Source organism: Festucalex cinctus, chromosome 19 (assembly GCF_051991245.1).
Source record: "Festucalex cinctus isolate MCC-2025b chromosome 19, RoL_Fcin_1.0, whole genome shotgun sequence".
Taxonomy (NCBI): domain Eukaryota; kingdom Metazoa; phylum Chordata; class Actinopteri; order Syngnathiformes; family Syngnathidae; genus Festucalex; species Festucalex cinctus.
This window is the reverse complement of record NC_135429.1, coordinates 14,396,758-14,412,633: the sequence shown is the minus strand read 5'-3', so window position 1 is coordinate 14,412,633 and position 15,876 is coordinate 14,396,758. Positions and strand designations below refer to the sequence as shown.

Sequence of the window (15,876 nt, the reverse complement as noted above, 5' to 3'; positions counted from 1 at the left end):
GCTCCCCTCTCCTGTTGACCCACTCCGCCGCCAAAAAACACCCACGCGCCAACCGACCACGCCTGTTTACTTCCACGGCATGCGCATCCTTTTATCAATATGTTCAGGTTCATATCTTCCTAACGCCCACTCTTATCGAGTTGCCATCCACCCACGCGCAAACAACAGACGCACTTTCTGTTTGGTTAGAGCGTAATTGGTTGATTTCTCAAGCTGCCACAGAGCAAACTTAGCGTAACAAATCCAGCCAAACAGGCCCTGTCAAAGCCTGACTAAATCAATGCCACTGTGTACACTCGTGCGCGCACACGCAAATAGACACGGACTGATCGCTGATGTGCTTATTATCATTACGCCCACTCGCCACATTTGGCCGACATATGCTGGAGTTCAAGCTTGCTGAGAGTTTAAGGGGGAAGTTGTTGAAACTGAAAGGGGAAGGTGCTTTCTTCACAGTTGCCTATTATGTGGATAGACCAGGGGTCAGCAACCTTTCCTGTCAAAAGAGCTATTTTAGGCTAAATAAATAACAAACAAAAAAATATGTCTGTATTTTCATTTTTCATACATTTTTAGATTTTCTGCCTTTCGGTCAAATTTCTAACATTTTGACAATTTTATGTACATGTGGTAATTTCCTTCCTCTCTTCTTTCAATTTTGGATATTTTATGGCTATTTTTTGAAAAAATAAAATAAAAATAATAAAAATAATAAAATAAAAAAAAATTGTGGACATTTTATGGTAAATTTTGTGGTTACTTTTTGAACATTTTATTTCCTGAATTTTCTTAAATACATTTTCAGATTTTTATTTATTTATTTATATTTTTTTATTAGGGGGGGGGATTTGTGGACATTTAAAGGTAATTTCAGGATTTCTTCTTTTGTTTTTGAACATTTTATAGTTACTTTTTGAACATTTTCTTTCCTGAATTTTCTTAAATTAATTTTCTGATTTTTATTTTTTTTAATTTTTTTTTACCAATTTGTGGACATTTAATGGTAATTTCAGGATTCGTCTTTTGTTTTTGAACATTTTATTTCCTGAATTTTCTTAAATCAATTTTCAGATTTTTTTTTGTGTGCAATTTTGTGGACATTTTATGGTAATTTTCAGGATTTCTTCTTTTGGTTTTACACGTTTCATGGTTACTTTTTGAACATTTTCTTTCCTGAATTTTCTTAAATCAATTTTCAGATTTTTTTTTTGGCTATTTTGTGGATGCGTAGCCAATATCTGCTGCATTTATACTGTTGCCACATCTCTCCTTAGAAAGACATTCCAGACTTGTACTTGTATCTCGCTTGCCATAGCCACCCACATGCTTGAAATCCTTGAAGGGAACAAACTGGACGATGTCTCGGAGGACGGGCTCGCCCTTGGGAGAACGCAGGATGCCGTCGTCGCCGTCCAAAATCTGCATGTCGGTGAAGTCGGCGTTGCCCACGCCGACGATGATGACGGACATGGGGAGGTGGGAAGCGTGCACGATGGCCTCCCGCGTGTCGGCCATGTCGGTGATGACGCCGTCTGTCAGAATGAGGAGGATGAAATATTCCTATGGCGGGGACACAAGAGGGGAGACATTTGAGGTTGAGAAAGGGAGGAGGGGGAGAGGCACTTAAAAAAAAAAAGTAGGAAGCTTTTAGACAGGGACATGAGAACTCCACTTGTATCATGAAGGGTAAAAAAAATAAAAATAACGAGCTACAATTCTTTTCAAATTGAGTTCTGTCTTTTTTTTTTTTTTTCTCTCTCTCACCATGGCCTCTTTGGTGTGCATCTCCTCGGAGGCAGACGAGGCTACTTTCTGGATGATTGGGGCGATATTGGTGGGCCCATAAAGTTGAATCTTGGGAAGGCAATTCTGGTAGGCCTCAACTACACCTTGGATTCCTGCAACATACATATAAGTAAATACATTAACCAATTCATTCTAACGTAATTTATAAAGCCGAAGAAAAATGCACAAAATAGGCAACCACATATACGCAGCAACCAATACTTTGAGATGAATTTTCTTCTACCTTTTGTGTTCCCTTTTTGGATCTTTTGGTTGTTGTAATTTTTCACACACTTTTAGACTCTTTTGCCTTTCTGTCAACGTTCTGACATTTTTTTTTTTTCAATTTTAGGGACATATGGTAATGTTCTGCCTCTCTTCTTCTTCGTTTTTTTGGACATTACATGGCTATTTTTCGGCCTTTTTTTTGCTACAAATTTTGTGATGTTTTTGGCAATTTGTGGACATTTTATGGTAATTTGGGGGAGTTTTTTTTTTTCTTTTCTTTTTGGACATTTTATAGTTACTTTTTGAATGTTTTCTTTTATGCCTTTTTTTTAATTCAATTTCATGGACATTTTATAGTAAATTTCTGCTTTTACTCTTCCTTTTTGGAAATGTTATGGTCACTTTTTGGACATTTTTAGTTGTTTTTTTAAAATCTTCTTTTCATCTCTCTTTTTCTGATAAAGAGATACTTTACTTATTTAGCCATTTTTGGCAGTCAAACATGAATATTTTGCCTATAATAAATTTGATAATTTCATTATTTTTCATGTAAATTAGTACCTTTAAAAACACATTTTGCAACTTGCTGTCGACTGAAAATGACATCACAAGGGTTCAGGTAACCAATCACAGCGCAGCTTGTGAATGTCTCATGACCAAACCGAGAAAACGGGTGAGCTGTGATTGGTTACCTGAACCCTTGTGATGTCATTTTCAGTCGACAGCAACATTTGTTTTTAAAGGTAATAGTTGTATGTGAAAAATAATGAAAGCATCAAATTAATTATAGACAAAATATTAACTTTTGTATTGCTATAATGGGCTAAAATAAGTGAAGTATCCCTTTAAAAATTTGGACTCTTACATTGATTGAATATTTAATGATTCATTGTTTTTAATTTTCCATTCATCCATTGTCTTGACCGCTTATTCCTCACAAGGGTCGTGGGGGGTGCTGGAGCCTATCTCAGCTGGCTTTGGGCAGTTGGCGGGGTACACCCTGGACTGGTTGCCAGCCAATCGCAGGGCATTTTTGATTTAATTAATTAAAAGAATATTTTATCTAGAAAATAATTGTGTTAAAAAAATATATATATTAATTTCTAGTATATTTTAGAGCTCCACAGGGAGCCATAGGTGAGTGACAAGGAGCCACTGGCTCCAGACCCTTGATCTAGTCTCAGAGCGGAGTCCAGCTTCACCCTATTGTTAGTTACCATGGCTCACAAAGATTGGGTTATGGACCAGTTTTGGATGCCTCACTTGAAAAAATACTGATACGGTGAAAAAAAAAGTAAAGGGCTTAGAATCGACCCCTGGGGTACTCCACAAAAAGGGCCGCTGAGGGGGACAATTGTGTCACCAACCTGCACCTCTAATACCCAGACAATAAAATCTAGTCCAACAGCAGCAGAACCGGAGTTTGAGTCCGCAGGTATTTGCTACAACAATCACGTTCTTCTCCAAGCTGACGGGACATTTTTATTTCTTTTTTTTCTTTTTTTTTATCGTGACATAATACACACAAACCAAAGTTGGGCACATCTAAGCTCACAGCACGAAAGCAGCAATGTGCAGAGAACAGAAGCCCATTTCACACATACAGATTAGTGTTGTTTTTCTCCGTGCCTTAGAGCCTGAAATACTTTTGCAGCATCGTGACAAATCTCCCAGTTGGACGTGTGCGTGCGATACAGGAGGAGAAAAATCGTCCCGACTGTCGCACGAGGTGACACTGCAGAACTGTTTCCCATCCTGTGATGCGTGAATGTGAATGAGCTGCGTTGTGTTTGAACATCTCACCGGCACATTCCGGATTGTCTTCGTCAAAGTTGACGGCGAAATCATGTGACACCTTCGTGCGGGCAGAGAACACACGTCACACGATGTACAGCGACACGCAATCCGACTTTCATCTGGGACACCTACCTTGAAGTCAGGCGGTATTAAAGCTCCAAAACCAAAAGCTGGGAACATTTTATCGCTGGTGATTCATTGACGAGACAAGAAAGAGAAAATAAGATGAAAGGAGTAAGAATGAATGATTTTGTGTGTGCGTGTGCAGCAAATGAAGTGAATGGTGACGTTTTGGAGCGCTCGCTCTACCTGTCATAGTCTTGGCAGATCTCCCCCACGGCCACTAAAGCTTTGAGATACTCATTGGGTTGGTAGGGGTGGATGTAATGGAGGGAGCAGCTGTTTCGAGGATCCCCATTGGATGCCGTGAAGTCGATTGCCACCTGGGACACGCACACACATTAGGGATGTCACGATAAGGACAATATCGTGATATTGCGATATTAAAACTGCCACAATATCGTTGTGGTCATGTTCACAATATTTAAAAGGAACACATCTGTTAAAAAAAAAGTCAGGTTGATTTCCATTTGTGCAGTTCTAGCACCCTCTAGTGGCTAGTTTATTAGTGAAATTGAATTTTCATTAGGGATGTTTTGGCCTTCTATGTTTAAAATTTATGCTAATTATCAGATGAAGGGGAACCTAATTTGCTTGTGAAGCGATCAATATGTGCTTGCATTACCAAGTAAGTGCCTCAATATTGTTATTAGAGATGGTAGGTGGTTTTTATGCATTGCTGTTATGTACAAAAGCACAATATTGTGCTTTTTTTTAGTATGAGCTCTTCTTTTTTTTTTTTTTTTTTACAATATTGACCTTTTTTAAATATCGCCAACGCCCCCACAATATCGTGCTAATTATCGTATCGTGACCTTCATATCGTGATAATATCGTATCGTGATGTTTGGATATCGTTACATCCCGAACACACATGCACACGCGCAGACACGGCGCTCCGCATACGCTTATCACGCACTGCGCGTAGGGCACCAACTGCCTAAGGGGGCACCAAAAAACAAATCAAGAAGCGTAAAAATAATCATATTAGTAATTATAACATCAGTGTCTAATATTTAAAATAAAAGTTTGTGAAGCATGTTAATAAATACAAAAAATAACGTTGCATTATTTACTCGACGAGCGACGCTGGTCTACGTTGGTGCCCCCCCTCCCCTAGTAGTTTTAGGGAAGGGGGGAGGGGGGCGGGGTGCACTTTTGCTCCAACGGAGCAAACTACTTGGGAAAGGGGGAGGGGGGCGGGGTTGCACTTTGTGCTTCAATCGCAAATTTGGCAGAAGTTTATTCTTGGATATCTGGACATGTCATCAAAAAGGCATCAAGAATTGGGGGCGGAAAAGAGGAAAAGAAAAAACAATGAGATGATGCTCGCGCGTCACTTGCAGGTATGACAATGACAATTTGTTTATTTTGTAGCAGCTACGTTTACATGACCATAGTTAGCAAAAAAACAAAAACAAAACACAAACACTCCAAACCGCCGCAGTGGAATGGTTGTGACCAGCACGTTCATTATACGGTATGTTAAATGGAATGTGACGAGACAATAACAATTGTTTCATATGGAACGGCCAAGAGCGGCATGTACTGGTGAAAGTGTAATTTGAAAATAATAATAATAATAATCATCTTAAGGCTAAGTAGATTTCCTCATTTCATATTCATAGTTTTAACATTATGTCCAGAATTTTTACATAGTGCCCTATCAGTCCTTCTCTAAAAAGGTAGATTATTAAAATTTTCATGTACCTGTGTTTTAAATATAGGCCTGCACAATACCATAATCCTAATCAATTTAGAAAATGTTTGTACCATAGTTGGTTCAAAACCATATTTCATTGTAGAATCCCTGAATATTGTCTTGTATTTCTGAATAGAGGATCAATGCTTCAATATGTTCAAGGAGCATTTCATACCCTAACATAAATGCAGAAATTGCACAAAAGCTGTCATATGATGACCTGATAGCCGATTTTGCAGCCCAGAAATGTAGACATGTGCCTCTGTAGGGCCTCTACTAACTTGCTTGCACTTTGTTTATTTCCAGATGTTTATTTGTTAATAGTAGTGGCGTTTAGTTTTATTTTTTATTTTAATTCATTTAGCTTTATTTATTTGAGTATTTGGTGTCATTGTTAGTTATATAAAGACTTATTATTTATCACTTATTTTTGTGAACATTTTTAAAACTTCAATATTGACACTTAGAAGTAGGGCTCGGTATCGATTCAGATTTCCAGAATTGATTTAATTCGATTCACAAGGGCCCGATTCAATTCATGATTCACAACGATTTTCGATTCAGTTGAGGAATTCATGCAGCACATATTTTAGACAGTCAAAAGTACCATTGCTGCAAAGAGGAGAAACTTCTTGCTCTAATTTAATGCATTAGTAAGAATAGGAATATTTACATTAGTAATTGAATCCATTGCAGTTACATTAATCTGTTTCATTTAACATGGCCTGATAAAAACAATAAATAATAATTTAAATAAATTACAACCACAGCACAGGCTGTGTAAATAAATTGACAAAAATGGGGGGGTCGATATATTGATACATGGTTTTATGTATCGATATTGGGATATGAAAAGGTGTATCGATATGATAGCGATATATCGATATTTCAAACCCAGCCCTACTTACAAGTTATTTTGTTTAATAAAGCAAAACTGACAAATACTCAGATATTGTTCATTTCTACCAGGGGAGGGGTGATGGGGTGTGGGGACGGAGTGTTGGGGGGGTGGGCACCACAAAACATTTATGCTTAGGGCACCAAAATGGCTAGCTGGATAATAAAAGCGCTCCCACAAGCATGCAGATTAGACTTGACGGAACTCACTGTGAACTGGATTTGACAGCCTCCCATGATATAATCCAGGAACGAATACATTTTGATGATCTGTCATGGGTAATATGTTTTAGGGTGTGAAAAAAAAAATTGGTTATTATGGAGGAAGTTGAAAGCAGAGGAACGATGTCACCAAGCAGAACTCATGCATTTGTTGGATAGAGCAGAACTAAAAGTATTCTAGCCTTTAAGTAACATTAACAATGTCATAAATTCCCTAATGAAGTTTTATTCTAATAGTATGTTAATATAAGGCACAGGGGCTTATACTTTACCTTACAGTGGTTGAGAAAGACAACCCCAGAGTTTCTGTAATTCTTCTTTTTCATCTGATATTTCGGATTGATGCATTCCCACTGAATCGGGCCAAATGAGATCAATAAACGTTCAAATTATACAACAGAAAAGGCTTAAAAGTGTCAAATACAGTACATAGCAGTATGAAGTCAATAGAGATAAGAATATTCAAAGTCATAAAAGCCATATTATTGATATTGATACTTGCAATTGCAGCCCAGCCAATAAATCAGCAGGCCATTTTATTTTGGGCTTTCTATTAATGTATGTTCATCTACAGCTGACCAATCTCTCAGTGGGCCCTTGATTAATTCTCAAAAAAATTATTTGTATTAAAAAATATATATATATATATATATTCTTAAAAAAAAAATCGCGAATAAATATTCAATTTACGGTTCTCACAAATAATGGGGGGAAACTGGAAAAAAATCCTGGAAAAACCTCGAGAAAAAATCCAAATTCTAAAAAAAATACTGGAACATATCTGTAACATATGCAAATCCGAGTCGAGTTTTAAGTTTTAAGCCATGGCTTCATCCCGAAAAATTAAAAACAAATTTGTTTGGAATATCACCAGCACCACTAGATGGCAGATATTTCTTACTTGCGCTTAAAATGACGAGTTTTTACGTGAATTCACACGCACGCAAGCACGCGCATATACAATACACGCACACGCACACAAATACGCACATACGCACGAAAAAAAGAGAGCGAGAGCAATGATGATAAGATGTTGAACCCCGGTAAGACTGCCGAATGAAGAATTCTGAGCTCGAGCTCTCTCAATAAAATAAAATAAAATAAAAAATAAATAAATTAATTAAATTAAATTAAATGACGAGTCGGATACTGTCCTATACTACAACGGGACTAAGCATAATATTTTTTTTTTTTGTATGTGTGGATTTGGAATGATATGCAAGACAAACAGTATTAAAATTTTGTTTGAGTTGACTTTTGTTGGAAAAATGTACAAAATTATTTCTTGCACTTGTGTTAATTTCTTGTTCAGCCCTTCAATGGTAATTATTCAGCAAGAGCAAAATGCAGTTTAGTTTGTTTTTCCCTTGGGTGATGATAGTGAATCTTGTATATTATGCATTAAAAAAATGCATCATCAAAAATAAAATATATTACAAGTTTTTTTTGTTTTTTTTTTGCACATATTCACGTATTTGCAGCACTGATGAAAAACCGTACAGTACAGTACTGTATATATCAATTTTCTTATTAAATATATGAGCTTTTCTTGGGGTGGGGCTCTACTTGAAACCTCCTCGAAAATGTTGGGGAATTTGACGATGAATACTCAATAAAGTTTCATAATGTTTCGAACCACAGCAGCCACTCAGAAATCAAAAAGGCAAAAATGTTTACTCATTATGTCAATTAATTGAAAACATTTTGTAAAGTGGAACATTTTAGAAAAAAAAAAACATCAGTCAACACACTTGATTTCTACACAAATAAATACTAATCAGAAAAATCCTTGAGCAACTTCTATGTCCCTGAAGTGATCTGCGACGGTCTGAAAAACGTTTTATTTATAATTTATTAACTCGTGCACACGGCGTCCTTCACACCGTGAAGGAACAAGTCGCGCACAGATTGCCGTCAGAGCAAAGTTCATCAGCCTGGATTGGGGAAGATATGTGATTGTGTCAGTGTCCCGTGGCATTATGAGTAACTTGCACATCTGTGAAGACACCCTGCATGCCGGAGAGGACAAACAGCAGCGTGCTGCATAAAAATATAAAGTACAAATATTGACTCATTTGTGTGTCAAAAAGTTTTTCCTCAAACTCATATTGTATTTGGTGAGCACGATTCACGTTTCTACCTGCTTTGATGACATCTTTTTTTCTTTTCTTTTTTTTAAAACTCATTCACTCCCAGCCATTTTCACAGAAACGATCCCGTTCGCTCCCGGCTGTTTTACTGGATTTTAACTGATTTTGCAAGGCCCACAGAATATTGTGTTCTATTGCTATAAAAGCATGGAACCTATCAAAAGAAAGATAAAGTCTCTTCTTTCATCAGGAAAAAAAAGAAAAAAGTTTCTATATGTTTCCGTTTTGCAGCAATTAGCATTAGAAGAGAGTTAAGTTTCATCAGTTTCAAATCTTTTTAAAATTGTAAGTAATTTAGCTTTTTTTATACATGGCCCTGGTTGATCTCCTTTGATCTGCTGCCACCTGCTGGCCGTTTGTGTAATAACTACCATTTATTCAACCGTTCTTTGCAGTTGAGAGGCTGCATCAAAGCCTTCTGTATGCTCTAGCATAAACAAAAACAAAAAAACGTATAAATACGTCTTTGGGACACTTAAAACATTACAAAAACGTATTGACACGTTATTGGGAGCAAAATGAGTTAAGAGTGAGCTCAGAATTGTTCATTCGGCAGTCTTACCGATTTAACATCTTATCATCATTGCTCTGTCTCTTTTTTCTATTTATTTATTTATTTTATTTTTTATTTTGTGCGCATGTGTGCGTGTGTGTGCACGTATGTGCGTGCGTGCGCGTGAATATGTAAATTTGTACTCATTAATTCACCTAAAACCTAATAAAAATCCCATTACCCTTCACCTTAACCGGATACTTCTCAGAGTCTCGCCAGAGTCGTGAAGTTCAGAAGGTCAGGAGACCAGAGTAAAGGTCAAAGAAAAGAAAGATAAATCAAAGTCAAATCCAGCACCAACTAAACACCTCCTGCCATCCACATGGTGACAAAACCAGAGTCTTACGCCAACCCCAAAAACCTCTAAAATTCCAACAAATTAAGGAGATCTCAAGAGACCAGAGGAAAAACTAAAGAGGAAGGAGGGAAGGATAGATGAAGCAGAGTGAGATCCACAGACATCCAATCCATCAAGTGAAATCCAGCACCAACCAAACACCTCCTGCCCTCCTGGCATTGATTACATCTCACCTCACAACTTTTTGAACAATCAGCATGATTTGATCGAAAATTGCAGCGTGGTGATTGCACGCGTCGTTCTCCTGGTGGGTTCAAACTGCAAATGTTTTCATCTCCGCACCGGCTTGTAAGCGCGCGTGTTTATTTCCTCACCTGCTTGCCCTCCTGCTCCGCCCTCATCTCCTTAAACGTGGTCTGAAACTCCCCAATGAAATCATGCTTTCCGTTCGAGTCCCAGTCCCAAACGGTGCACTGAAAAAGAGACACAGAGCCCTCGGTTAGAGCGAGCGCCAGCTGCGGCATCACCTGAACAAACGCGCACGGGAAATGCCATGCTGAATGATTGATAACGAGGTGCTGGTGGGGGGGCAGTGGAGCGGTGAAATATTAATCTGAGGATGCTGAGAAAGGATGTGGCCTAAGAGACGCCGTGTTTTTTTTTTTTTTTTTGGTGTGGAATGGCATGTTTGTGTGCGTCTTATGTGAGCTCTCAAAGGAGCCGCTGAACAAGATAAATGGCTGCAATCCGCGAGAAAAATGCGAGTCAGCAGGCAACAGCACGCGGAACAAAAAAAATGCGCCGTTCTTTAATTTTAAAGCGACGAAAGGCAACGATTGTGAGGCTGTCGGGGGTTGGTTGAAAAATAGAGTTGTCAAACGATTTAACATTTTTTAATCAGATTAATCCAGTGCTTCTCAAAAAAATGTTTATAGTTTAATTAAGGATTAAAAAAAATTTTTTAATTTCAGATGCACTTTAAATCTTTTTTGTTACAGTTAATAAAGCTATTCTTTGTTGTAATTTGGTCCGTATTTCTTGTTAAGCACAGGTGTTCTTATAATAATATTAATAATAATAATAATATATAATAATTTTATAGACAAATGATACTATTTATAGTCGCGTGTGTGTGTGTGTGTGTGTGTGGGGGGGGGGGGGGGGGGGGTTCTTCTGACTTGGGGGGCCATGACAGAAAATAATTGAGAAGCACTGGATTAATCACATCTTAAAATTTTGATTAATCACGATTAATCGCTTAATTAAAAAGGCTTTTTTTTTTTTATCAATATTTTTTGCCCGCCAAAAAAAAGAGCACTTATGTGTTAATTTAATGTTATGAGGACATCTTCAAAAATCTTTATCCACTGCACACGCTCATCCTCCTCTTTTTCTAATCAGTTAATTACTTGCATAATTTAAAATTGGGGGAAAAAAATTACCACAATAGTTTAAAATGAACAAATATTCTGAATGTCATGCACAAATATTTATTAAATGCTTTATGTAGTTATGTTTATTGCTCAAACACAAGCTAACCATCCACTGTCAATCTAAAGGATCATCTGCGCTCCAAATTAATAGAATGTTTTTTTTTAATTATTATTTTGATTGTTTAAAAAAATAAAACAAAAATTAATAAAAATAAAAATAAAAATTAAATAATATAAAAATATATCTATATAAAAAAAATATAGTGTGATTAATCTGCGTTAATGCGATAATTTTTTTGTGATTAATTAATTAGTTAACGCGTTAACTTTGACAGCATTATTGAAAAATCAATAGAATGTAGTCGGTTGGTGACGGAGATGCTTTGGATTGTCGTTGAGTTGAAGAACGGCGCGACCTTTTCAGGATGAGGTTACCCTAACAACTAATCACAACCAATTCAACAAAGCCTGATTGGAAACATCAACCACTGGTAATCCTCTTATTTCCCCATCTCCCACTTGAACTGGAAAGTGGCCAAGCCCTAAGTGCGTTTGCCTCATTTCCACTTCAGTCACATAAGAGGGTTTGGAAGAAAATAAAAAAGAAAAAAGAAAAAGAAAAAAAAAGCCTTGTTTCATTCACTTATGTAGTTATGTAGAAACACATGCACCAAAATAGGGGTGCTGAATTTACGCATTGGCCAGTTAAGAGCCCCGCGAGGTCGAAATCTGCACCCTGCCGTTCCTCACCGTTGACGCTTCAAACAGGTAGCCCGGGAAACCGTCGCCGATGGCGTGTATGTGCGTGCGTTAGCCCTTTCCTCCTGCTGTCAGGATCCATGCAGAGTTAAGACGCCTCTGAATATTTAATGATCAAGCTCATGTTTATTCATGAAAAGGATACCGTTCGAAAGTCGATGCGCGGGGCTCCGCTCTCACACTCATTTACACAAATCTATCCTGGCAAGCAAAGGTGAAAGTTTAGTGATTTGAGCTCCCTCACACCTCCGCTGTTCTTTAAATAACACGATTACGCTATGAAATTGTGAACATGACCTGAAGTCAACCCATGGCTTGCATAATATATATATATATATACATATATATATATATATATATATATATATATATATATATATATATATATATATATATATACACAACATAATTAAACCATTTGTATAGTTCATTGAAAACCATTTATTGTGGTAGTTTATGTTATGTTATTTAAGGTTATATTGTGCGATATTTGAATGTGCATATTTGTATTTTATATTTTTGTCTATGTGTCCATTTTTTCACTTTTTTACTAGAGATGATTAAGCGCAATATCGTGATATCATGATATTATTAAAATTGGAATATATCGCCGTCGTCACGTTCACAATATTAAAATGCAACACCTGTTAAAAAAAAAAAGTCAGGTTGATTTGCATTTGTGCAGTTCTAGCACCCTCTGGTGGCTATTTTTTTTAGTGCAATTAAATTTTCATTAGGCATGTTTTGGCCCTTCTATGTTTAAAATCTACACTCATTGTCAGATGAAGGGGAACGTAATATGCCTGTGAAGTGTGAAGAAAGTCCATATGTGGAGAAACTCGTGTGCGTGTATTAACATAACATAATAATAATAAAACATAATAATAACGTAACATTGCTGTTATATACAAAAGCACAATATTGTGTTTTTGTTTTTGTTTTTTTTGTTTTTTTTTAGTATGACCCAATTTTTTAAATATCGCCATGTCGTATCGTGACGTTTGGATATCGTTACATCCCCACTTTTTACTCAAAATAACTTGAGTAAAAATGATATTAAATAATACAAATATTTGCAGGATTACATTATACTTCTTCATAAATCATATTCCGCTCAAGCCCTTTTCACACTGCACTCGCTGTTGCATGAAGGAGTCACGAAATCACTGGTTTCTAGCATCCCCATATTTGGAAGTGTTGACTAATGGTGGGAACTTGGATAGAATAATCATGCCGTTACTTTTATATACGTCCGCCAAAAAAACATTTTCCAATTTCCGATTTTCCGTTTTCCGGCTCACTGCCTAGCAGCGCTCCATTCCGTGGTCCTCGCCCCTTGCCACATACACAATGAATGGGTTTGGACAGCAACAGCTGAGCCCTGCTAAGTGCAGTGTGAAAAGGGCTGAAAGTAATAAATTCTTATTTTGAATAGAATTAAGGGCTTCTTCGGCCACTTCTGCTTTGGTGCCATCACAAATAAAGATTTCTCAACAACTCTCACATACATCCAAACAGTAAGCAATCAAATTCAAGTTATAAAAAAAGTGGAGTGCCGTATTTGTCCATCCATTTCCAAGTTAGCAGGCTATTTTATGATTTCGTAAGCACATTTGCATTTTGTGCCCAGAAGGAAATGGTTCCACTGTGACACAAATGGTGATACTAATTAAAATGCTTTATTATGTGCAAAACCTTTATAAATAAAATGATGTTGGTAATTTTAAAGACCCGCTATAAATAACAATGATTGCGGACTCACCTTGAGCTCCCTTTCCTGGTCTCCGCTGCAGAGTGTGTTCAAGGAAACTTTGAAGGATTTCCAAACGGGGCTCAAGTTGTTCATAACCGTCTGAATGAATCCAAAAAAATCACACAAAAAAAGTCTCTTAATGTCCACAAGGGATGACGTCATTAACTCCATTAGTGAGCATGTAATTACCTCTGTCCGGTGTACAAGAGACTCACTGCCATCATCGTTTATTCTAAAAATCTCCAGGAATGGATCCGACTTGCTGAAGAAGTCCTTCAGAGGGAAATAAATCTATAAGGCATCGCCATAAATCATTCACACTCCAAAAAGAATCATTATTTCTTCCCAGTGTCTCACTCTAAATTGTCCACCTCTCCCTTGGTTCCTTCCACAGTCCCCCTAAGGCACAACCTGTTTGGATTAGTCATTCATGACTGTGCCTTGTGTGCATGCACGGGAAGCCTGAAAATTAATATAGTTATCTTTGTGCCGGAGATAGTAGGGGTTATTTCGGGGGCCCGAATATCTCAGCGGGGCCTCCTTTCATTCCACATTGACTTCCCATGTATTGCAAGATGACACGCCCCGGACTCTCAGCGCACAAAAACATCTCCCTATAACAAACCTTGTCGTCCAGCTTACGAGCACTGAAGGAGAGTTCAACGTAGTCGTCGTTACCAGACAGCTCCTCCGCCGTCACCTTTCGAGTCAAGTGTGAGAGCGAGAAGCGGTGGCAGAGGAAGAAAGAGGAGATGAGAGAAAATGAGATGCAAACGAGCCACGGATCGCAGCGAACGTGCAACATTAACACATTAATTGTCATCCAGTTTCCTGAATGCAAGATGTGCTGTGAGCAAAGCGCGTTTTGTGGATTTGAAACCGTGCCGTACCATTATGGAAGACTTTCCAGCAGTATTTCCCTGTTTGAGGAGCGCTTTGGTGAGCTTCCTTTGTGAGACGATCTGAAACCGACACATGGAAAGAGAAGACAAAATATCACAGAGCTTTTCAATTCCTTCTTTTTAACTTTTGTTGCTAACCGGAGTTAAATAACCAGCGACGACACTATAATAGTCTCCGAGAGCCTCTGTGTTGATGGTCAACGCCTTCTGTCTCTACCGTCTTTGATTGGCTAGTTTTGTTCACGCCGTGTTAGATAAGAAATACTCATTAAAAAGTAAATAAAAGGCCTAAGATGGGGCCAGAGAGGAATCATTTTCCCTAACAAAGATTTTAACAACATTCTACAATCAAGTCGTACGGGCAGTTTTAACATATATGACAAAAAAAAAATCATGTCCTTTTTCGAGTCAGTAATAAGGATGTAACGGTGCTGGCAATATCGTGATATCGCGATATTAAATCTCCCACAATATATCGTCATCGGCATGTCATGATATTAAAAGCAGCAAAACTGTTAAAAAAAAAAAGAGAAAAAAGTCAGGTTGGAGTAAGTGGAATTCTCTATTAAAAAGAACATTTCAATTTTTTTTTGTTTTTTTTTTGGGTGGCTGGAATAAGTTAATTCCAATTTCATTTATCTTACTGGGGAGCCTTGAAAGGAATAAGAGTTTTGTAAAATGGATTGATGTTTAAAGGGGAAGTTACCCCCATAAAAAAAAAAAATAAATAAAAAATCTTGACAATAATGTATTCTATGCCGTCCCACTAGTCTAATTGCAGTATTCTGGTTAATATTGTATTAGTGAAATATGAGTTATGTACGGATCCATCTCAGCTGTGGACTGAAGATGACATCACAGTTGGTCAGGGCTCAGGCAATGACCAATCACAGCTCACCTGTTTTCTGAAGTTGAGGTGTGATTGGTTATCTGAGTAACTGTGATGTCATTTTCACTCGACAGCAAGAGGAAAAATGGCCGCCTTCTGATAAAAAAAAAAAAAAAAAAAAAAAAAAAAAAAAAAAAAAAAAATTCCTCCAGTTTTCTGCTTAACTCGTATTCCACTAATCAGGATGTCATGTTTAGACTAGCGAGGTCACATATTATTGTCAAGAAATGTTTTAGGTTGACTTCCTCTTTAACATATGAGTCATTTGAGTTACAGGTGTGGCCGTTAAACACAATTCCACTCAAATGTCAAAGCACTGTACATCCACGGAGCACGTTTGTATTTAACAATTCAGTCGACGCCAGCATCTCGTTCCACTTCAGTGGTT

At 37.5% G+C, this 15,876-nt stretch overlaps 1 protein-coding gene across 2 annotated transcripts in view; it reads right to left on the bottom strand.

The window, feature by feature from the left end:
- The window catches only part of cpne4b (copine IVb), a 30,572-nt gene that overhangs the window by 4,849 nt on the left and 9,847 nt on the right, over positions 1–15,876 (bottom strand). For both annotated transcript variants that reach the window (XM_077507920.1, XM_077507921.1), the window contains 12 exons: positions 14,588–14,659; positions 14,323–14,397; positions 13,887–13,970; positions 13,707–13,796; positions 10,127–10,225; positions 7,024–7,104; positions 6,740–6,799; positions 4,120–4,253; positions 3,943–3,997; positions 3,817–3,868; positions 1,765–1,898; positions 1,324–1,560 (listed from right to left, as the gene is read on the bottom strand). In XM_077507920.1, coding sequence (XP_077364046.1) covers positions 1,324–1,560; positions 1,765–1,898; positions 3,817–3,868; positions 3,943–3,997; positions 4,120–4,253; positions 6,740–6,799; positions 7,024–7,104; positions 10,127–10,225; positions 13,707–13,796; positions 13,887–13,970; positions 14,323–14,397; positions 14,588–14,659 — 1,173 coding nt within the window. The remainder of the gene's footprint in view (positions 1–1,323; positions 1,561–1,764; positions 1,899–3,816; positions 3,869–3,942; positions 3,998–4,119; positions 4,254–6,739; positions 6,800–7,023; positions 7,105–10,126; positions 10,226–13,706; positions 13,797–13,886; positions 13,971–14,322; positions 14,398–14,587; positions 14,660–15,876) is intronic.